Source organism: Salminus brasiliensis, chromosome 5 (assembly GCF_030463535.1).
Source record: "Salminus brasiliensis chromosome 5, fSalBra1.hap2, whole genome shotgun sequence".
NCBI lineage: Eukaryota > Metazoa > Chordata > Actinopteri > Characiformes > Bryconidae > Salminus > Salminus brasiliensis.
Window position 1 is genome coordinate 7,525,511 of NC_132882.1, and position 24,468 is coordinate 7,549,978.

Genomic DNA, 24,468 nt, shown 5'->3' on the forward strand with positions numbered 1-24,468 from the left:
TATTTTGTCCTTCCCTTACTAAAAGTGTTTTTTATCCGTCGCCTCAGGGCAGCATTCAGCAGTTAGACCACTTTTATCAGGGCAGTAATGCTAAAGCAGCGGTTCTCATCTCTGGTCCTGCAAACTCCCTGCCTTGCATGTGTGTGTGTTTTTTTTTGTGCCTCCTTGCTTCAACACACTTGGTATAAATGATCAAAATGCTTGTTATCAAGCAGATGCAGCAGTTTCTACCCAGTTAATGGTGTGAATCAGGTGTGTTGGGGGCAGGATTGAGAAGCACTGTGTTAAAGCTCTGAGAGCACTGAGCACTGACTGGTGGGGTGTATAATTATGACATTCCTTCCTCCCATAGAAAGTATTATGATTGGGGAGATAGGGTCATTCATTCTGACAGTGAGGACAGTCATTGAGGAAGAGTGGACACCAGAATCAGCATTGAGAACAGTTAGTCAGTCAGAGGGTAGTTAAGGGTCAGCCAGTCAAGTAACTTTGTGTGTGTGTTAAAAAGGGAGAATATTTTGTATGAATTGCTCTCATGAGTTTTCTCCCAGTTCCATTAAATGTGCATATACACAAAGACTTGACACTTTCCCTTGTTTCATGTAGTGGTGGGGGCCATATTTTATGATTGGGGGTCCCTGTTGGTACTCTCAACAGCCTCTCAACAAGAGGCTTTATGTCCTCCAAGCAAACAAATTTTGATCCATAGTGTTGAATTAATATTATTTATGACCCGGTTACTTCCAGCTCCTGCTGTTTTGTGATCTAAAGGGTGAACTGTAACAGACTGAGGGATTAGTTGTAACATCTGCTTAAAAATATCTGCTAATTTAGACCAGACACAGTTTAATACAGTGTAAGTTCTCTGAAGTTCGAACCAGGAGAGCTTTCCAACCTCAATACATCAGAATTTAACCAACAGGATGCTAATAAACCTGATTGGTGAAAAGAAGGTGTGTCAGTCTAGCACTATTGCGCTCTGAAATCAGCCTCTTTTTTTCAAGGTATTGGTTCCATAAGACATTGAGATTCCATGTTGACATGATTGCAGCATGCAATTCTTGACTATCCCCCAAATCTCCTGTTCCGCCACAGTATTAGCCAAAGGTATTCTGTTGGAGTTCGATCTGGTGACTGGGAAGAATCGCCACTGAAGAAACACTGAACTCATTCATCATCATGTTCATGACACCAGTTTGAGAGAGTCTTGGTGCATCGTCATGCTGGAAGTAAGATGGGTAAATAGTGGCCATGAAGGGATGCACATGGTCAGCAATGGTACTCAGACAGGCTGAGGCATTTAATTGACTGATTTGGTATTAACAGGCCCAGAGTGTGCCCAGATAACATTCCCCACACCATCACACCCCACACTCCCATCAGCCTGGACTGTTGACACAAGGCAGGTCGGGTCCATGGATTCATGCTGTCGGTGCCAAATTCTGACCCTATCATCCGTGTGTGCCTCAGCAGAAACCGAGAGTCATCAGACCAGGCTACGTTTGTCCAGTCTTTAGTAGGTGAGGTGAGTCTGTGATAGAGATGAGCAATATGACAATATTTTATCGTATTGTGATAAATCTTCTGGAGTATATAGAGGAGACTGTTAGTGCTTAATAAACACTGATCAGCTGCAGGGTTTCATTACTAACAGTGTAATTAGACTAGGGTTAGAGCAGCAGTGCAATGTCTGTGATTACATTGTATTGTGATGAATATTGTGTATCGCAAAAAAAAAAAAAAAAAAATCTTTAAATATCGTGATATAGCATTTTTACCATATCGCCCAGCCCTAGTCTGTGCCTCAGCACTGCATCCTCAGCTTTCTGTCCTTGGCAGAAAAGCAGAATTTGATGTGGTCTTCTGCTGTAGAAGCTCATCCACCTCCAGGTTGGACATGTATTCTGAGAGGCTTTTCTTCTCACCACAGTTGTATAGACTGGTTATCTGAGTTACAGCAGCCATCCAGCTCCAGCTCCAACCAGTCTGACCTTTCTCTGTTGACCCCTCTGATCAGCAAGAAGTTTCCGTCTGCAGGACTGCCGCTCAAAGGGTGTGCTGTCTCTATGTTATGGCTGTTCTGCTGAAAGTCCCAGGAGATCAGCAGTTCTAGAAATACTCAAACCAGCCTGTCTGGCAGCAGCAATCAGGCCACACTTACACTTTTACCTCATTCTGCTGCTTAATGTGAACATTATCTGAAGCCATTGGCCTCTATCTTTTATTTCAATGACATCCTTTTGGTTAAGGGGATTAAAATCACAATTTCTTGCTTCAGTTCAAAGGAGACACTCAAAGCTGCCATAGTTTTTATGTTGTTTTTATTCACATAAACATTCACTTTTTAGGTACAACTGAAGTGCAATTTACAGACCTTAGCAGCATATAATCGCAGATTTAAATTTACATCTTGTTTAGACATCTCGTAATGCTGTTAATTTCTTTTTTTTTCTCTCCATTTTTACAAAGTTTACAAAATGTACAGTCAATATTACAATATTGCCATTCAACCATGCCTACTACTGACTTTCTTGATAAATTCTGTTGTTATAAATCGTATTAAAGAAATAAAAACAATGACGAGACGTAAGATGTTCAACCAATTACACAGAATTTGAAAATAAGTAACTTTTAAATTAATAAAGTGTCCAAAAAGCTTCCAGTAGAGACGCTCAGACATTTTCATTCACCACGAAATCATTAAGAATGTTAATGAATTTGTGCGGAAGCTAATTTAACGTACAAAATTCGTACTGATGCTGGAACGTGGCTTGACCTCAGAATGGAGGTGGAGCTTGAAATGACCAGTATGTTTGGTTACATGGTTAAAAACATGCATAACTGTTACACTGTTGCTCTTTAATATGTCTGCTAAGAGGCTCTTGCACAGGATCAGATCAGAACTCGGTTGTGTGTAATTGATAAACGCTAAATATGTGTATCGTTGCTGTCGGGACAAAACATTTCAATCTATTTGTGCTAAAATTACTAATTACATCTTTCATAATAAATGTAATCTGCTAATAGAAATACCTCCAGTGTTTTATCTTAAATGTTAATGTAGCTCAGTAGTTCATACTGAGTCATTCTGTGGTGTGAAGCGCTCTGTTCTAATGAAATGTGCAGAATTGTCAGAATTGTTCAGAGTAGTGGTGAATGAAACCAGATGAGCTTAATGCTAATAAAAGCTACATCACAAAGTTAGATTATTATTATTATAAAATAAATCATTAGGAATTTGCTTGTCTATCAGATGTCTGACAGTTTTAGAGATACAATTTTTGTCACAAATAATAAGCCTTGGTGGGGTATTTTAGATTTACCATCATCAGCATTGCCTACATCAATTAGAAGACTTCCTGGTGAGTTTGGACAGTAAAAGAATTGTTAGATCCGTGTTGTAGACACTGATTCGTGGTTCCCATCACCACCACTGTAGAGAAATCTGAATCTTTCGAGCGAACCATTTCACACTAAACCTGCATGACGTAGTGATATAATTGTGCTTTCATTTTGAGAAATTACTTTAAATAAATATTTTAAATATAAAAAAAAACTCTTCTTATAAAGTTACCATATATAAGTTTTGTTCCAATAGCAACGACATGATGTCCAGGAAAGTCCAGGGAAGACTCTGAACGAGGACTTTTCATCCTAAACTACTGCTTGGCTCTGTGCCAGCCTATCAAACATCTACTGGTTTATCACAAATTCAGGAAACGCTGACGGGCCCGAGAATGGTGATTCATGCGTTTTTGTTAGGATTGCTCATCCAGTTTGGAGAGAGGCATTCACAAGTGGCACAGAGGCATGGATGAGTGATTTATTTGACCACTAGGTGTCGCTGTTCGAGCTAATATGGACTTTAAAGGGTGTTTTAAAGTTTCAAACACTTGATGAATATACGAAAACACAAACCCCGAAGCAAAAGGGGGACTGAAACACCAACCGAGGAAACATAGCTAGAACATGATCTCAATAAATGCCAACACACTGGATTAGGGCTCGATTATAAGACAATAACACTGCATTGGTCATAGTGGATCCTAATGGAGAGGCGGAGGTTCACAAAGTAGATAAACCAAACACACACACACAAAGATGATCCAAATGAAAAAGACTATATACTATATGACTATAGTGAGCTTATGTTACCCAGCTGTCTGCTTGGTGAAATAAGCCCATGTTGCTGGATAGCCTGAAGAACTCTGACATGACAAGAAAAAACACAAGAAAAAAAACACCAAAACATGAAATAATTAACATGAACGTCATTAAATAATTAAACAGGACAGAAACGATGGTACTGTGACACGGTATCTGAGCAGTGAGTGTGTGCCTTGCCTGTAAAACTCGATATAACATTAGAATAGAATAAGCCCAAATGAACATAAAGTCAGTGGTCAGAATGTGCTGTGGCCCAGTAAAGCTATTGATATGTTGGTTAGAACATAGATCACAGGTTTGGATGCTGATCTTCTCTCTGAACTCCAGATGCTGTATGGATTCGTTCAGCTTCACCAGCAGCTCACCTGGTTGACTTTAATAAAGGGCTGAGTAGATAAACAAGATGTTGGATGGGAATACTGGAAACCCTGGTTTGGAAATAACAAGGCTTGCCTAATCACACATTAATGGCCTAAACTCTTGCATAGTACACTCTTAAAAATATAGGTGCCAACAAGGGTTGAGCAATTCCATAGAAGAACCACCTTTGGTGTCTTGAAGGAGTTCTCCTCAGGCACCCCAGACTTGGTCCAAGTCTAGATTCGGCTCTTACTCAACTCAACTGGCCACACATAGTAAAAGAGCAAAATGTGGACCATCTGGAGGTTGGGACCAATGGGACCAATGCGTTTAAAGAACCTCCACAGAACGTAAAGTAATGGTTCTTGGAACCCAATTTGCTCATAGCCAGTTATCTAATGCTAACAGTGCTTGGGGTGAAGGCAGAGACAGCCCAAGGCATACTTGAATTACGCAGCCGCTTAGGGCCCACCAGGGGGCACCCAAGAGCACCAATATATCATGATAAAAAATCAATATTTTAAAAATAACATTGAATAATAAAACAAAATGATATTGCACAGGTAAATTTTATATTAATTTTATATATAATTTAATTAATTTATTTCTCAAACTCAAACTGCTGCTAACACAGTGTCACTAAACCTCAGCATGCTTAAGGCAGAACTCTAAGGGGGGAACTCTAACCCCTCTCGTCTTCTCTTGGACTCCCAGTCTCCCAGTCCAGTGGGATAGGTCCAGTGGTCAGACATGGTACTTTAGGAAACCCAAGGTGGTTCTTCTATGGCACTGCCCAAAGAATGCACTGGGGCACCTTTATTGTAAGAGCATGCTGTGTGTTATAACATCCCAACTGCTACAACCACTAATAGCTACAGCTAGCCACTTATTTATCAATCAATCAATCAATCAATCAATTAATTAATTAATGTTTTAAACATCTGTGACAATCAGGTCGCAACCACTAAAACACATGACATACAAGTCTACCATGCTACCAGGGCTGTTTCAGCAATTCCTGAATGGTTTTGCACTATATGTCCAAATGTTTGTGGACACCCCTTCTAATGAATGTATTCAGCTTCTTTAAGTCGGTTGCACCCATTGCTGACACAGATGTGCAGAAGCACACACATACAGCTTGTCTAGTCCCTGTAGAGAAGTACTGCCAATAGAATAGGACTCTCTGGAGCAGATAGATAACATGAACCTATGGGCCCCATGCTGTCTAATGCCAGGCGTAGGCTAAAGGGGATAAAGCCCCCCATCATTGAGGAGCTGTGGAGTAGTGGGAGAACTGTGCTCTCTGGAATGATGGTTGGTGGTGCTTCATTCAGTACATTTAGGATGAGTTGGGGAGTTGAGGATGAGGCAGGATGGCGATCACCAATCATCATCCAGAATCCTGACCTCTCTGAAACTCTTTTTCCTGAATGCAATCAAATCCTAGTAGAAAACCTTCTCCCCTGGACAGTAGAGACAGTAACTCCAACAAAAGCAGGACAAACCCCTGATTTTATAAGAAACAATGAATGAACAGGTGTCCCAATACTTTTGTCCATATAGTGTATTTGACAATTGGACAATGTTAAAGTTTTAAAATGATAATGAATCTCATTGGGTACTTAGAGTAGCGCACTCCCACTAATGAGGAACGGCCACAACTGTGGCTGAAAAGAGTTCTTCATGCTGACTCTGTACATCTGGTCAGGTTCAATGGGACCTTTGCGAAACACAGTTGGTGGACTGCGAATTAAACCATGAACCAGCTAATCACGACCTTAATCACGACCAGCTCAAAGCCCTTCGTTTTCTCGTCAGGACAAGTTTTTTTCTTCTTCTTAACACAGGTCATTGCTCCTGCTGGGTGCCCTTTGTAAATATACAGTAAAGGAACACAAAAGAAGGTAACAGAAAAAAGCGGTGTGTCACCTATGAAGAGAAGACGGAGAGAAGTATTAAAGCGGCGAGTTTCTACCAGCCCTCGCACGCCGAGCGCTCTGCTGAGACACGGGGTGCCTTAATGGCACCATTTATGTTACCTTGTCACTATTACCTCCACTCCTCTCTTTATATTCCCTGTGCTGCACACAAAAAGGGCTTGAATTAACCTGTCTTTGCAATGTCAAACCCCCCTCCTGCTCCTTTTTGTGAGTCGTTATAGAGAGAGCGAGCGAGAGAGAGTGTAAGTGTGTGTGTGTGTGTGTGTGTGTGTGAGAGAGAGAGAGAGAGCTGGAGAGAAAGCAGAAAGAGCTTGTGTGAGAAAGTGGGGAGGGGGGGGGGACATCATTCTGACAGGGCCTTTAATTGGACAGTGTGCAAGAACCCTACAGGGGCCGACCATCCGGAAACGGGCCAGTGATGACAAGATGGCTACTGCCTTTCACTTTGGCGAAGGTTAACACACACACACACACACGCGCGCGCACACACACACACACACATGTTTAGTCTGGTGTGACAGCTGCAGGGCAGGTGAGCAGAAAAGGAGCACACTGGGAGGCAGTGGTCACTAGAAGCAACCCTGGAGATCCACCTTTCTGCACATTTCACCTCCAGCCCAGATCTCACACACCTGATCCAGTCCAGCTGATGGTGGACTTATGAAGACTTGGGGTACAAATGTGTATCAGTCTCAGCGTGGTGATCTACAGATCTGTAGAACTGCACTGGTTTGGTAATATTATGGTATGATAGTGTTGTAATAATACGTCATAAGTACTTACAAATCCACTTACTTATGGCCAATATATGTTTATAGGCTTCTGTCAAACAGAAAACTCCACACTACTACAGTAAATAAATAAGCCAGTTCCTCCATTTCTCTCCTATTATACTCTTATAACCATGTTTGGATAAACCCCATCTATGCTCAACTGGCTCCATAATGGCACATAGTGCTTGGACCCCAGTAATTGCCACTTTTAATGTAATTTAAAGGCACACACCCCATTTCTATTGTCTTGATTTCTAAAGATTTTAATTTAATGTGCACAGTTTAAGTGGTTAGCCAACTCTCTTTAAAGTAAAGGTGCACCAAAAGATTCTTTGAGCGATGCCATAGAACAGGGGTGGGCAACAGGGGTGGGCAACAGGGGCCTCCTCTAACAGACCTACCAAGCCTACTAAACCCGGTGTGCTTAACCAGGAACAGCACATAACTGTGCAGGAATCCAGCCCTCCAGGATAAGAATTGCCCACTCCAGCCACTTTTAGTTTAATAAAGAACCCTTTTGGTTAAACCAGCTTTGCTCGACTGACTTCATAACAGAGTGTGGTGCTTGGACCCCAGTAATTGCCACTTTCAATGTAATTTAAAGGCAGATGCCCAAATCTTATAGCATCGGCTTCTTTCATTATTCAATTTAATCTGCACAGTTGAAGTGTTTAGCCTACAACTTTAAAAATAAAAGTGCTACAGAGGGTTTTTTTTTTTTTTGAGTGATTTCATAGAAGAACCACTTTTGGTTCCATAAAGAACCGATTTGGTTAAAAGTAAGTCTGTGCTCGACTGACTCCTACTTCTTCTCAATGTGAAGGTTCTTCCATTCAGTCATCAAATTGCTTCTTTATGGTTCTTCTATGGTTCTTCTATCACTCAAAGAACCCTTTTTTAGCACCTTTATTTTAAAGATTGCAGAAAAGGTCTGTTTTGGTCCGCTGAATGAATGTTCTCTATAGGTTTTTTAAAAGACTAACTTAATAAATCTATGAAACATCATCTATTATTTATGGTCACAGAAGAACCACCTTTGGTGTCATAAAGAACCATTTTGGTCATACAGACGTGTGAAAACTTTTAAAGGTCTAAACGACCTTTTCACACAAAACAAAAGTGGTTCTTCTGTGACCTCTTTAACCTTGTTTGCTAAATGAATGTCCATGATATGTTTTAAAAAGACGATTTCCTCAAAGTACCATGTATGAAACATTTAGAACATTTTAGATGTTCTAAAGTAGAATATGAGCGAAAGGGAAGGACAATATGGTAAAAATAGAAGAATGTCCAGGGAAGGATAAAGGTTACGTTCTGTATATGTTCATAACACCACTGGATATGGGGATGTTCCTGGAACGTTCTAAGGATGCCAAAAAAAAAAAAGATCTCCAGACCATCTGTTTAAACTCTACAGAATTGCCTTCCAAGCCACTCTGAGAACATCCCAAGGGTGCCCTTTTGTTAGCTGGGAGGCAAAGTGTCCAGGAAGGATTGAGATGGAGTTTTCCAGGCAAACAGGCAGAATAACAGCCCTAAATAGAACTATGCTAAAGAAAACTTGAGGGGGTTGACAGGTGTCTTCATGTAGCTGACGTCTAAATGTTTCTTGAAATGTGCTTCAGTTTAACCTAACGACGGTGACTCCTCGTTCTCCAACAGTGAGGCATTTTCAAACCACAGTGTTTTCTCACAGTGGTTAAAGAGCAAATGTCATAATTCGATGTAATTCGATCACTCGTGAAACAAATCAAATGAAAGGTAATGTAGAGAACGGACACCGATCAGCCATAACATTACAACCACTGCTGGGTGAAGTGAATAACATTGATTATCTGGTTACAGGGGCATCTGTCCAGGGGTGGGATCTACATATTACGCAGCAAGTGAGCGGTTAAGTCCGTTCTTGAAGGCGATTAAGGTGTTAAAGGCAGGAAAAATTTGACCAGAACCAAACTGTGATAGCTAGACAACGGGAGCGTCAGAACATCTCCAAAACATCAGGCAGGTCTAGTGGGATTGCAGTGGTCAGTACCAACCAAAAGTGGTACCCAAAAGCTCATTGACGCATATGGAGGCCCCACTTTTCAACTAACAGGACTTAATGGATCTACTTCTAATGTCTGGATCTGTTGTGGTGATGCAAGGCGGTGGGCTACTCAACACAAGACAGGTGGTAATAATGTTATGGCTGATCAGGGTATGTAAGCAGCACAGCTATTAATAATAGAGTAGCCTTGCTGTTTACATGACATTCTCACAGTCCAAACAAAACGCTGACCCTGAAAAGAGTCAGCGACTGCAGAGATGATAGACAGTGAAAGACCATGGGCTATCTTGTATCCTTAGGATAACGCTGGAAACCCAGTATAGGCTATTTAAAAAAATACCTCTGAATCATTCCAAAATAAGTCAACTGAGTCGTACTGGCATCTGAGATTCCATCATGCACTGAATCTTGTCCTAAAATATAGTAATCTAATCAAATCAATATAAGGACATTAATGTACACCCCTACTGAAGGCCATTATTAGCCCAATCAAGTGCGGTGGATGAGGATTGGAGCTGAAGGACGGCAGATCTTCAGGAGCTGGAGTTGGTCATCACTACTGGAAGGAGAGCAGGAGGTGAGGCGAGAGGCATTCCCGCTCACGGAGCGCCGCGATTTTCCTCCCCTCTGGACGTGTGGGAAGTGGGGCCTTGTTCGGACCGTGAAAGGAGACAATGGGCTGCCATGGCCTGACTGCAGGGTGGAGAGTGTGGCTTAGGAGATCAGCAGTCTCACGCGCAATTTCACGTGACCGCATGTCGTCTCACGCAGTCTCACGTAGTCTCCCGTAGTCTCCCTTGGCCGCGTGGGGTGGTATGCAGTCTCACAAGATGTCAGTCTCGCGTGGTCTCGCGCAGGCCGGGGCGAATTCACAGAGTCTCACGTGGCCTCGCACAGTCTCACGCGATCCCACACGGCCTCACGCGGCCAGCAGAAACTGCTCTTGTTCGGGCGGTTTCCTGACCCAGGTGCCCAAGCCGTTGTCCTGCAGCGCCCGCACCCACTGCTCCTTCGCTGTCTGATAGGTGCCGGCCGCCTGCTTAGCCTCGCAGTACATCAGCGGCGCCTCTCTCGAACCCGGCGCACACGCTACCAGCTGCAGACGGAGAGAAGTCGGAGAGAAGGTGAAGGTAGAAAGAGAAAGAGAGGGAGTGAGACAGTGAGAGAAAGAGAGAGAGAGAGAGAGGGAAGAGGGGGCGAGAGAGCAAAACAAAACGAATGAGCCGGCACAAACAGGGAACTTCAACAGCTGTGTAATCTCCCCATTTAAATTTCACAAGCAATTGAACATTCTCTGAGCTTTTGTGCATTTCTTTTGTCGCGCGCTCATACACTCGCACGCACATACACACACACACACACACACACACACACAAAGAGAGCGAGATAGAAAGGCTGCAGCAGACGAAGAGGCGCGAAGAAAAGTAAAGTTTCTTTGGGAGATTAGTGTGTCTGCTCTTGCGTCTCTGACTGTGCTCACGGAGCATTTGCCATGGGAGGCCGCTCAAGTGCTTTTGGAGATGATTACCAGTACTACTGTCATTAGACTTTAACTGCCACCATTTGGTAGAGCAGCCGGAGCTCCTCCATACATTTCCATGATTGTGCTTTACTTGTTTTCTTTTTTCCGAAAGTGAAACTTGTTACGACATCAGAACTTGAAGCTACTTTATAAAAATAAATAAATAATTGGACAGTGCTTTTTACTCAGGTTCAAGGGCGTAACTATGGGTTGAACACGACCTGAACAGGACCTTCAGAGTGGGTCCGGGTGACGCAAAATAAATGTTTATCTAATCTCTTTTATCAAATTTGTTATTTGTATTAGCCTATTTAATTCGTTTAGATTTTAGCCCTATTTAGGGCACCACAGTGATTTCAAAGAATCAAAGGGAATACACACACACACACACACACACACATATATAAACAGTCATATCAGAATATTGTGTAGTTCTATAATTCCAGGCTGTAGTCTATCTTTTTCTCTGTATACTTTCACCCTGTTTTTTAATGGTCAGGACCCCACAGGACTGTCCACCACAGAGCAGGTAGCATTTTAATGGTGGGCCATTGTATCGGCTTCACATGTATTGCTGGAGATGTGTGTTAAGTCCTTGTCCTCCTAGTGTCTGGAGCATTGCTAGTGCTAGGAGGGGCTAGGAATGGGTGGATTAATAAAATCAAATAAAATTAATTAAAAAAATTAAATAAATAAATAAATAAATAAATACAAATACAATAGAATGAATGAATGAATGAATGAATGAATGAATGAATGAATGACACTCTGTCTGTCACCAATCTTTACATGTTAACGATTCTATAAATTGCAAAACATAAATATCTCGATTATTTGATATATCGCTATTTTCTTACACGTCTTCTTAGCACCCAGGGATGAAGAGTAATTGCAGGTTAGGTGCATAGCTCAAGGGCATGTCAGCCATGGATGCCTGTTGTGGGGATCGAACCAACAACTTTGTGGTCCCAAGACCATGGCTGCCCCCTAACCTTTTATGAGGGGGCCCTCAGATATTCGCTACAGACCTCTCGTCCCGCAGTCAAAGGCTCTACCACTGGGCTATATGCCCCCAGATGCCGTATGCCGCCATGCATTGTTATGATAGGTTATGTTCAGTGATATAACATGTTGCCATTCATGTTGTCATGTTACCTTTATCTGTAACAGTCATGATAGATGAGTGTTCTAATTAAAGGTATCACTGGTGATGAGGTTCTTTGATGCTAATCCTTTCTTGTCTGTCACCTGTTGAAAGGCCTGTGTGTTTGAGCCAGAGCTGTGAGCATGAGATGCTTCAAAGAGTGTGTGTGTGTGTGTGTGTTGCTCTGAGCGTGTTCATGTCTGAGTGGGTTTATTACACCACAAGTCTCTCCTACGTATCTCTCTTATTATCTTGCCAAACAATGGCACAGTCCTCTCACTAGTCATTAGTGACACTGTTGCATTAGCGTTTTTTTCGAACCCGCTACAAGAACAGCCAGTTCCACGCAAGGCGACCGTCTGTCTCTGTTAATGAGGACTACTTGAGATAGCTCTTACTGGAGGACAAGAGTGAAGAGACACTCTGAAGGCCTCTGAAGTTCCACTTTCTTTTAATTTAAGTACCTGAGGAGTTGAGGGTACTTAAACAATGAAACGGAAGGAAATAAGGAGCCTTCAGGAGCCTTGAAATCACACACTTGCTCAGGTGTGTCACTTCTTGTTCCTGTAGGTGGAGCCGTTCTCACCTTGCGGTAGAGTCTGGTCCAGCGCGTGAACAGTGCGTGTTTGCAGAGTCGAGATGGTGCTCCACAGTCTCTCCGTTTCCCCGTGGAGGCGTTGATCACCTCCACCTGGTCGTCTCCGGCGGTCCAGTTCACGTTGTAGCATGGAGCCTTGGCCTGCTGCCACCACTCACTGCTGCTAAGACCTGTAGCACACACAGCAACAACAACACAGCCACTGTAAACCTATGGGACTGAAGCCAGAGCTGTCTGCTAAGACTCTGACAGTGTGTGATCACTGACTGTGATGAGTTATGAGGACATGGAAAGAGATCTGAGACTATATGTTTAATCATAGGTTTATTTATCTGCACTATTAACACTTTACTGTACATACTGTACCTGTACCTGGACACTATTTGACACTTTATGTAAATATTATCTATCTGTCTGTCTGTCCGTCCGTCCGTCCGTCCGTCCGTCCGTCTATCTATCTATCTATCTATCTATCTATCTGTCTGTTTGTCTGTCTATCTGTCTGTCTGTCTGTCTATCTATCTATCTATCTATCTGTCTGTTTGTCTGTCTATCTGTCTGTCTGCCTATCTATCTATCTATCTATCTATCTGTCTGTTTGTCTGTCTATCTGTCTGTCTGTCTGCCTATCTATCTATCTATCTATCTATCTATCTATCTATCTATCTGTCTGTCTGTCCGTCCGTCCGTCCGTCCGTCCGTCCGTCCGTCCGTCCGTCCGTCCATCTATCTATCTATCTATCTATCTATCTATCTATCTGTCTGTTTGTCTGTCTATCTGTCTGTCTGTCTATCTATCTATCTATCTATCTATCTATCTGTCTGTTTGTCTGTCTATCTGTCTGTCTGCCTATCTATCTATCTATCTATCTATCTATCTATCTATCTATCTATCTATCTGTCTGTTTGCCTGTCTATCTGTCTGTCTGCCTATCTATCTATCTATCTATCTATCTATCTATCTATCTATCTATCTGTCTGTCTGTCTGTATCCAGAGGTTTCCAGTGGGTTTCCGAAACTGTGATGGCTAGATGACCGGGTCAGAACATCTCCAAAACAGTGGGCAGTACCTATCAAAAGTCATCCAGTAAACCAGCAACAGGGTCATGAGCATCTAAGGCTCACTGATGCTCATGAAAGGCCCTCAGTGGGCTTTTCAGTGGGCTTAAAATAGACACCTACTATTGCTACTGTGAACCATGTGAGTGAATATGGAGGTATGCTTCATTTACAGAGTACATCCACCCCCGGTATCAGCAGGTCTCCCAACCGTTCAGCATGTTTGAAAAATGCACGTTAGGGGGTCGATAACGAGCTCCAGAGGCAGATGGAGGCAGAGTTAAATATACAGCAGGACTGGATTCTTAACCATTTGGGGGCGCACTCATCATTTACCAGCAAAACATGTAACACGTAACTTATTTTAAGAAAATACTACAATACATATGTGTGTGAAAATGGTTGTGGATAAAAAAAAAAGAATTATTTAGAGTTTCTTATACTTACAAAAGAAGCAGTGAATGGAGTCTATAAAACATTCTAGCTTAACAAGACTCCTAATGTCTAATGTCAAACTAATTTAATGACCCCACACGTCCACCACCATGCTTTACCATGTCCAGTAGGCTTATTTCTGAGCGACACAATGTTTAGAATGGTGAAGTAGGGGTAAATCTGAGGGAACCCAATGAAGCTTTGAGGAAAGGTTTTGGCCTAAAATGTATTTTAGAGTAGTTGTGGTCAGAAATTGACACACTCAGAATAAGCTCCTCTCGTTAAAACTCTTCCATGAAGATCATATTTGTGCGAGCAATGCTGCACAGTAGAATAGTGCACCACCCCCTGACCCTGCTGAGCCTTCGTGCAGGTTCTCTGCAGCCATATGACAGATCAGATCTCCATGTTTGATGAATGTCAGTGAGCTGTCATGACAGATTATGTACAGTAATATGACAGTGTCATGTGACCATTTTGATAAATACTACAACGTTTGATGTCTTGTTTTTACATGTTTAAATACAACTACAACAGACTTCTGCTTCCATTCCCCACCACTGTAAACAGTTCTGTGTCTCTAGAACAGAGCATTACACACCAAACCCATTTTAAATGACTGTTTCCATTAATTATGTACTATGCACTGAGCGGCCATAACATTAGTACCACTGATAGGTGCAGTGAAAAACAGTGATGATATTCAGCTACAGTCATACAGGGTGGGTGTATATATATATATATATATATATATATATATATATATATATATGTATATTTAGATATACACCCAGGGTGACTGTAGCTGAATATCATCACTGTTTGTATATAATTTTTTTTTTTTTTATCTTGTTTGTCCATCATGTCTAAAGGTGACCTTGTTTATTATTATTATTATTATTATTATTATTATTACATACATCACAAATAGTATAAACAAACTAACAGATAAACAAGACAATATGAGGGGAAAAAAGAATATATATATAAATAAATAAATAAATGCTAATAATAATAAAAAGATAATAATAATAATAATAATAATAATAATAATGCAGAAAAGCAAGGGGAGAGAAAAAAAGAAAAAAGAAAAAAGGGGTGGGTTCATTAGGCAGCAAGTAAAAGGTTCTCGAAGCAAAACAAATGGATCAAGTGTAAGAATGTGGGCGACTTTGAAAAAGCTCAAACTGGGATGGCTAGACGACTGGGTCAGAACATCTCCAAAACACCAGCCATGTTTTTTTTCTGGTATGCAGTGGTCTGTACCTTTCAAAGATGGTTCAAGGAAGGACAACCAGTGAACCAGCGACAGGGTCATAGACATTTAAGGCTCATTGATGCCCATGGAGGCCCCACCTCGCAACTTACAGGACTTAAAGGATCTGCTGGCCGATTCCACAGGACACCTTCAGAGGCCTTGTGATGGTAAGATCTGTTGTGGCAGCAGAAGGGGGACCTATTGAATATTAGGCAGGTGGGTCTAATGTAACGTTATGGCTGATTGGTGTATATTCAGTAGGTGCACAATTCCTAGTTCCTACATGTTAGTATATCGTTGCTGTCGTGCGAAAGCTCATGTCTCCAAAATGGTAACTTCACAGGAGAATTACAGGAGAGTTTCCTTATTATTTTGCAGCAACAGCATGCTTGAGATAAACCACAAAGGCATTCCTTCAGAGCATTTTTTTTTTGCTTTACCAAGAGTGCCAATCGCTCTGGAGGGCCCTGTATACACTACAGAGAGAGGCCTGCAGAGAGGCAGCTCACTTTGAAAGCAGAGAGCATTAGAGTGGTATAGTAAAGAGAGACAGGTCACTCTACCCTGCTTAATTGCATGTGAGTGCCTGAGCGTTTCATTAGCGGGAGAGCACACGCGGCTAACGCTGTCTTTGTGGTAAACACCAGCCGAAGCTCTCTCTCTCTCTCTCTCTCTCTCTCACACACACAGACTCCTCAATCAGCACCTCCTTGCTCGGCCAATTAGCATAGCACTCACTCTGAGCACTTAGAGCTGAGGACACCGCACAACACGTTGGCACCCTGCTAACAGACTGAGCTTCCACACATAGCACCAGGGAACACGGGAAGCAGAAAGGCAGGAGTGAAGCTGTTTTACCACTTTTAGCAGGCGACAGCACTCTGCTGGCACACTTGCACACTTTTCTGACTGAGCGGTAGGATGTTAGATGGAGAAGTCTGTGAGACGCACTTATTTTTTATTCAAATTTGGATTTTTTAGAATAAAAATGTGTCTGTGTTGGAACCAGGCTGTGGGTCTCATGGCCTTACATGCTGTGCTGTGAGTTTTGTTGGTGTTAATGTTTGTATTTTGTAAATCTTGCAGATTTTTTGTATTTTTATACATTTTTAAAGTTAGCAATGTTTCTCATTTTTTTTAAATTTGCTATTTTCTGTATATTTATAATGAAATGCGTTTCTATGTAGGAACCAGTGTTTGAATGCTGAATATAAATATCAGTTCTACATGTATTTTTGTCACCAATCCTCCATTTTTGCCAGTGTTTAAAGATTTTAAAATGTAATCTTGTGGTATTTTTGGTCATTTTATAGACTTTTAGATGTTTGAAATATATACACAACTTTTATACATAATTATTTTTATTTATACATTTTTCTTGTACCTTTTTTTATAATATTTTATAATATTAAAAATGATTTTTATTTTTAAACATTTTTGATATTTAGTTTTTTTGTATATTTTTGTATATATTTATTACATTGTAAGCGATGATGTTTTTTTTTTTTTGGTAAACTTTTACACTTTATTTCCTGTTATTTTTGCAAACGTCTGAATTATTAGTCATTTTGTATAGGCACACACATATTGATAGTATCTTTATAGTATATTTATAGTATAAACAGGTGAGAGAATACGTATTTGAGCGACAGAGAGCCAGTTCACTTAGATAGGAGAGAGCATTAGAGTGATAGAGAGAGAGAGAGAGAGAGAGAGAGAGAGACAGGTGCTTTAATGTTTCATACCTGTCAGACTCTGGTGACACACTTGTACCTTTTACTGACGGGATGTTGGGATTTTAGGTGGAGATGTTTGTAAGATGGTTCTTTTTTTATTCATATTGACTTTTTTATAATGAAAAGTGCAGAAAACTGCCTGAGAAATGATCACAAGGCGAGTGTGTACTGCAGGCTGTCTGACAGCAGAGCGGCGTGTAAAAAAAAGACACTTAATCTAAATGTGCTGTACGTCTGAGCTAAAGCCTTTTATCAAATATTTGACTCTCTAAACCCTGAGCATCTTTTCAAGCATGTATTTCAATCAGAAAGTAAACAGATCGAGAATGGAGCACATGATGAAACCAGCTCTCAGTGTGGGCAAACAGAGCGAGCTGCCGTGCTGGCTGTGAAATAACCACCCCCACCCCCCAGCCCTGTGCCTGGCATGCGCAGAGCTCAATTCTCTCTTTTTCTATGCCTTCACGAACAGGTGGAATGAATTGCCTGCCACCATGACAATGATCCTGTCTCTTATTGCTTTTCTATGCAGTAATAGACTCGCTCTCTCTCCCTCTCTCTTTCACTTTCTCTCTTTCTCTCCCCCCTACACACACACACACACTCTGCTGTTTCTGCCGTTCTGTATCTTTCGGCCTCTCCTTCTTTCTTTCCGTCCATTCACGCCTCATTTTACATCCCTCATCGACTCCACACCTCTATCTCTCTAATAGACTTGCTTCGTGTTTTTTTCCTTCCATGAAAATCTTGATCAATTCCTGCTGCAGACATTGTTCTCTGCTTTGCCCTTTGTGGTGAAGCTCCACTAACAGTTATTTCAGCTTTAATTGAGTGCGTTTTCCTCACAAAGCATGACTCTGCACAAGGCGAACCCGCTTGTGCTGTCGCCGTCTCTACAAACGGCTCATTTATGTGAAGGTTTTTGTTCTGTCTTACGTGCACTGCTCTCAGCTGTAGATCTGTTGCACATCTATTTGGCTATAATGTCTCATTTTTGTACATTTATGCATTTTTTGAAAAAAAAAAACAAATAAAAATGGTGGGATTATTAGTCATTGTTGCTTTTTTAATTTTTGCTTTTTTATTGTATATTTTTGTAAATTTTAATGATATGTTTAGTATATTTTTGTATTTTTTATTGTATGTTTGTACATGTTTGTATTTTTTGTGCACATCTATAAAAAATCTGAATGGTGGTATTATTGGTCATTTTTTTGCATTTATATTACATTGTTGTGTTTATTGTACATTTTTGTAAATTTTAATGATATGTTTAGTATATTTTTGTATTTTTAATTTTTGTTCATATCTATAAAAAATGTAAATGGTGATATTTTCCAGCCTGTTTTTTACATTGTTGTATTTATTGTTTATGAATTTTATGTTATTTTTCATTTTTGCATTTTGGATGCATTTTTTTTTATATATATATAATTTTTAGAGGTCATTTCTTTCAAAATTTCACATGTATCATTCCTTTTGGTCAGTTTTTATAAGCTTATACATTTTTGTTAATTTTGTTTTAGTTTTAGTAACATTTGGGAAGTTTGAACTTTTATAAATAATTGTAAATTTAAACCCAGTGTGACTGAAATGTCTTTATACTTACAGATAAATTCAATGGGAATCAAAACCCCTTTACCAGCTTTAGTCACTGGTCAAAATGTTTATAAAATAATATAAAATATCAATGGCCATATAAACATAAGGGCTACAATAAAACATCTTGTTGCAATACTGTACTAAATATATCTTCACTCACCACTCTGAAGGTCAAAAGGGTCAAACTAGCTAAATAAGTTAACAGCATTGTAATGAATCATTTTGTCTTGCAGTTTTCAAGATATCAACACCGTTCCACCCTTCCAACTCCAGCAACTTTTACAGATTTGAATTTTTGTCCTACTGAAATGAATGGTGTGCAAAAGTTTGTGCACCCTTCGACTGTCACGTTGATACAACTACACTACTAACACTCAACTAACCACATGGGCTACCACAGCAACCACTTGGCAACATGCTAGCAACCACATCAACCACCTGGGATACCACAGAAACCGCAAAGCAACCACCTAGCAAGCCCACAGCAACCACCCAGCAAGCCCATAGCAACCACCTAACAACTCCATAGCAACCACCTAGTATAACAGCAAAAACAAAACCCTACTGACCAATTAGCAATAGTCTAGCAACTACTACTTAAGAAAATGCACTTTTCAAGTTCAAATATCGAAATTGTTCAACAGTACATAAATAATAATAATAATAATAATAATATCAGTAATAATAATAATAATAATAATAATATCAGTAATAATAATAATAATAATAATAATAATAATTAATTGTTATTAATGATATCATTAACTATTCGGTCAAGGAGATTCAACGACTTCCTCCCCTCCATTATTAAACATCTTAAAGTTCTTCAGTGCCATCTTCCAATCAAGAACCATTGGATGTTTAAAAACTAGAATTATGGGAATTATGGGCCGATGCCCATATAACGAATGGGGCCGACATCTTTTATATACTGTTGACGCTGATAATAACAAAACCTTTCTACAATGTAGACATGGGGACTAAAACTACCTAGGCTATCATTAAGGGGATGACCAATGATATATTTAACATTATAATATATATAGAAATGGTCTCTATATGGTTACAAATGCAGGAATGCAGATTTATTAGTTTAGTAAAAGCTGCTCATGTATTTAAGCAATTCTCTGCCCATATCAATATGATTCCGATATTGTTGCCCATCCTTACTTAAAGGTCCTTGGCAGAGTGTCGAGAACCCCCACATGATATAAAGGTCCCACAGCAATTTAAGGCTGTTCTTGAACCCATTCATCAATAAGCCAATAACCATTTAGCTACCTTTTTCCAAGTGTGTACATGAGGGCGTTCAGGGCTTGGCTGTAACGCGGTTTCTGGTCATTTTGTTAGAACATAAGTCTCACAGGTGTTAAAAAGCAGACTCTGCAGTGCACGCACAACCCACGTTTGAAGGACAGCCTCATTGATTGAGGGAAGGTGTGCTTTGCTCCACAGTGATAATAGCTCGTGCCACTCCTGGGGACCGCTGTTCTTTATGATGCTGAGGCTTAAAATAACCAGGCCACCCCCCCCCCCCCCCCCCCCAACAACAGACCTCACACAATGGAGGAAAAGCTCATCAAAAGCTGTGAAAAGGCTGCGGCAGGGGCGTGCAGGCCACCGGACGAACAGCGGGACCCTCGGCTCCACAATGGAGCTGATAAGGCATGTGATTAGATTGATTATGGATAAGAGGGACAGATCCAATAGTGCGGAGGCCTCAGAGAGCGGGACTGCGGGAGAGAGAAGACAGTCTCCCCCTCTCTTCAGGTCACATCTACTGCAGGCCGATCAGAGACGGGTGCTGGGGGTCGCTGGGTGCTTGCTTTTGTATGTGCGTGCTTGGCTCTTTGCTTGTTTGCTATGTAAAGGTCACAGCTCCTCCCTCCAGCGGAGGTTACTGTGGGTAAACACATTCCCGCACGGAAACAGACCCTGGCTGTCACTAATATGAAATGTGCCACTGAACACAGACCCGTACAGTCTTTGAGCTCTGCTGAGAGATTGCCACCACAGCCTGGGCAGGGGTGAGCTCTGCAATAGAGGCTTTGAGTGTTTATAACTCTGGATTACCCAGACAACAGTAACATACCTTTTTCATATCTATTTATAACTTATTTTTTTAGTATATATATATATATTTTTATACATTTAATTTTATTAATAATTAAATTATTTTTAATTATTTAGCTACATATAGTTTTATAGCTGGAACTCTTAACTCATTAGTCAGTGTAGACAATTACTGAGCATTCATAAATAATATGAACTGTTTCGATGCAGCTACATAAACACTTCATTTGAGTTGTATAATTTATTAGTTCTGCATCTCGAATGCTAAATAAATTATAACACAGCTAGAATAGATAATTAAGGGCTAATTTTGGTGTGTTACTAAACCAACAATTAATAAATGAAAGGGAAACCTTTATTAATCCACATGCATATGACTATTAGCGGTCCTCAGCTAACTACTAGGTAATGCTTAATTGTTGGGGTCTGTTATTATAAAGTTTACAGTCTTTTTGGTTTGGCGGTGTGTGACGGGGTGGTGTGTGGTGCAGGGGCAATTGGCGGAACTAGTCCTTGCACACAGACCAATTAGTGTAGTCACAGGCAGTTTAATTTTACACAGATATAAATTAGGTTGGATGTTTAACACCAGTACAGTGAAATACACAGAACCTCGACTGATGGGTAGAAGAGAAATCTCCTGGCTTTTTACATTGTAGTAATTAGTCTTTATTTTATTTAGAAAATAAATAAAAATAATATTTCCTTAGTTATGACATGTTGTAATACATATTAGGTAAAGTTGTGGCCCAAGTTGTGGCCTAATGGTTAGAGAAGTGGGCTTCGAATCCTACCAGCAGGTAAGAATTGGAGGTGGGGGGAAGTGAAGCCTGTCCCCTCCCTCAATCCACAGCTGAAGTGCCCTTGAGCAAGGCACTTAACCCCCAGCTGCTCCCTGGGCGCTGGAGTTGGCTGCCCACCGCTCCGGATGTGTGTGTGTATGCTCACTGCCCCTCGTACACTAGTGTTTGTGTGATGAGCGATGCCATATAAGAACCACTGTTAGTTCTACAAAGAACTATGTTTGTGGGAGTGTGAAGAACCTTTTAAAAGGTCTTAAGAACCTCTAGTAGGGAATCTTTACCATTTTAAAGGTTCTTCACACTCACACATCTCTAAGACAAACGCTGGGCTGCATTCAGCAATCTATTCCTATATAGAAGATTTTTCTTCAATCTGTTGTTGAGAAAAGTGCTTAAAAAAAGTTACCAAGGAGAAGAAACCACTTTTACTTTCACAAAGATCCATGTTTGTAAAAGAGATTATGATTGTGAAGAAAATGCAATAAGTAAAAAGTGTTTTTTTGGAAATGTGATTGAGTTAATAAGACAATACTTATACCATCCACCTCATTTTCTAGTAAACTATCGGGGTGGCCATCTTTGTTTGCTTTGTGTAGAACGTCCAGTGTGAAAGCAAACCCACTGATACAGATTATAACCACAGTGATAATAAACATACAGTGAATAGTATAATGGGCTCAGATAGAGGGTGTCACTGGAAGAAAAGGAGAATTTGGCCTGAACAGCACTGTTCTGACCACAGCACAGAAAGATCTGACTGTTGTGAAGCACCATATAACTTATACCCACTGCCTTCCAAAGAAGAAGACCCGTGTCTGTGGTTGGGGGAGCTAAATATAAAACATCCACCCAGACGTCCGTATAAACGTCTGCTTTTACCAAGTTGTGGAGGAGAAACCAACACCAGAACGTCCTCACCCCGAGAAATGACTCTGAAGGTTATGAAGCTCCGGCAAAGCGGACGTATCGAGTGCTTATGAGGCTCTGAGGTTAGCTCTTAGGCTAACGTCCTACCTGATGACCTCACAGGTGCTTGATGTGTCCAGAGCTTCACCAGAGCTTCATAACAGACTCTCCATCCACAAACTGGAAAGAGCAGATGTTTAAATGGACATTTGGGTGGATGTTTTAAATGTAGCACCTTCAACCGTAGACGCAGGTCCTCTTCTTCTTTGGATATGTTAAATATGTTTTAGTGTCGTGATGGAAAGCTGGTCAGCTCTGATCTAGGAACCCTAGAGCTGAGGAACCCTGTATATTTAAACAGTGATTCAGTGAGTCAAATTTAAGATTCATGTTCCCTGAATCATTTTCAGACCTCGCATCTGAATCAAACCACAGTGTAGATTTCCATCCTTCTTGATGTACATCTCAAGAAATCTCTATGAGACCTCACATTCCCTTCACATGTTCATATGTTCGACACCTGCCTACCCAAGACTCTCACAGTCCCACACCTGAGTGAGCTGTCACCTGTCGGCCCGAGCTTTCCTGGAGATGTGTCCTCCAGTGTGTTTCCTGCTCTAACACATCTGATTCAGCGCTCATGTAGTACTTCAAAATTAGCTGATGAGTTGGTTCCGGTGTTGTTAGAGCAGGGGACCCACAGGGAATGTACTCTGTAGTGTGTGTGTGTGTGTCGCAGTGAAAGTGTGGAGAGAGAGAAAGAGAGTGTGTTAAGATGCTCGTACTGCTGAGGAGTGGTTGGTTGCGCCGGTAGCAGGACGGAAGTGGCCCCAGGCGCTCCAGCCTCTGGCTAAGCGTTCTGGAGAGGTGACCGGTGTGTCTCAGACTGCCCACTGTCAGACTGGTCAGATAAACCGGCTCCACAAAGTGACTGAGCAGCGCCCCCTGCAGGCCAAGCACGTTCCACCTGCACAGACAGAGAAAAACCGCAGTGAGTAAAGAGAAGAAACAGAGACATGGATTTGACCTTACCTGACCTTTTTAAAAGGAAGTATAGCACAGGCTCTAGTGTGACCTGGTTACACTATACAGTGGCATATACAGTCCATATCCAGTTTGGGCAAAAATCTGGGCACCCCTGGTCAAAATATGCTACTGTGAGAAGCTAAATGAGCAAAAGATGACCTGATTTTCAATAGGAATGAAGATAAAGAGGAAGTGTGTCTTTAATATTATTATTTTAATTATTATTAATATTATTTATTAAAATTAAAAGGAGCCAGAAGCAACGTTCTGTGAGGTCCTTGGGTCGTCTTGCACGCACTGCTCTTTTTTTGAGGTCTATCCACAGATTTTCGATGATTTAGGTGTGGTTTAGGTTGGGGGACTGAGTGGCATAACAAAAACCTCCAGCTTGCACCTCTTGAGGTAGTCCATTGTGGATTTTGAGGTGTGATGATCATTATCCTCCCGAAAGTCAACATTCCCTAGTGCAATGTCTTGGCTAGAAGGTTACATTGGGATAAGCTCGGCTGAGCAGAATTGTCCTAAATGTTTTGTCACTATGTAGTCACTCTGACGGAGGGTCGGCAATGTAGAGTTGCTCCAGTTGCAGGAGGCACGGAAACATCCAAGCCGCATATATAGTCACTCTTGCAGTGGGCATGGGAAAACATTTAAGGCGCAATTCAGAGTAATTTCGGCAGAGGGCTCAGTAAAATCTAAGTCGCAATACTTAGAACTCCAGCTGCTGAACTGCGATGTACCGTCACTATGGATCGGGAAACATTCAAGCCGTGCTGTAGTGAAATTCTGGCGGTAGGCCTGAAAAAAAACTCATGGTGTAGAATATAGAGTCGCTTTGGCAGCGGGTCCTGCAAAAATCCAAGCCGCAATGAATGTAGAGTCACTCCAAGGGTGGGCTGTGGAAAAATCCAAATTGTGATATACAGTCACGCTAACAGTGGGCCTGGGAAGACATTCAGACCAGAATGTAGAGTAATTCCGACGGCAGGCCTGGAAAAATACCCAAGCTTCA

The 24,468-nt window shown here is 41.2% G+C and overlaps 1 protein-coding gene across 1 annotated transcript in view; it reads right to left on the bottom strand.

Moving 5' to 3' along the window:
* Window positions 1-8,587: 8,587 nt before the first annotated feature.
* Window positions 8,588-24,468, bottom strand: part of adarb2 (adenosine deaminase RNA specific B2 (inactive)) — a 252,150-nt gene continuing 236,269 nt past the window's right edge. The window contains exons 8-10 of the mRNA XM_072679337.1: window positions 23,216-23,397; window positions 12,546-12,727; window positions 8,588-10,389 (exon numbers count right to left, since the gene is read on the bottom strand). Of these exons, the coding sequence (XP_072535438.1) occupies window positions 10,213-10,389; window positions 12,546-12,727; window positions 23,216-23,397 (541 nt within the window). The 3' untranslated portion in view covers window positions 8,588-10,212. The remainder of the gene's footprint in view (window positions 10,390-12,545; window positions 12,728-23,215; window positions 23,398-24,468) is intronic.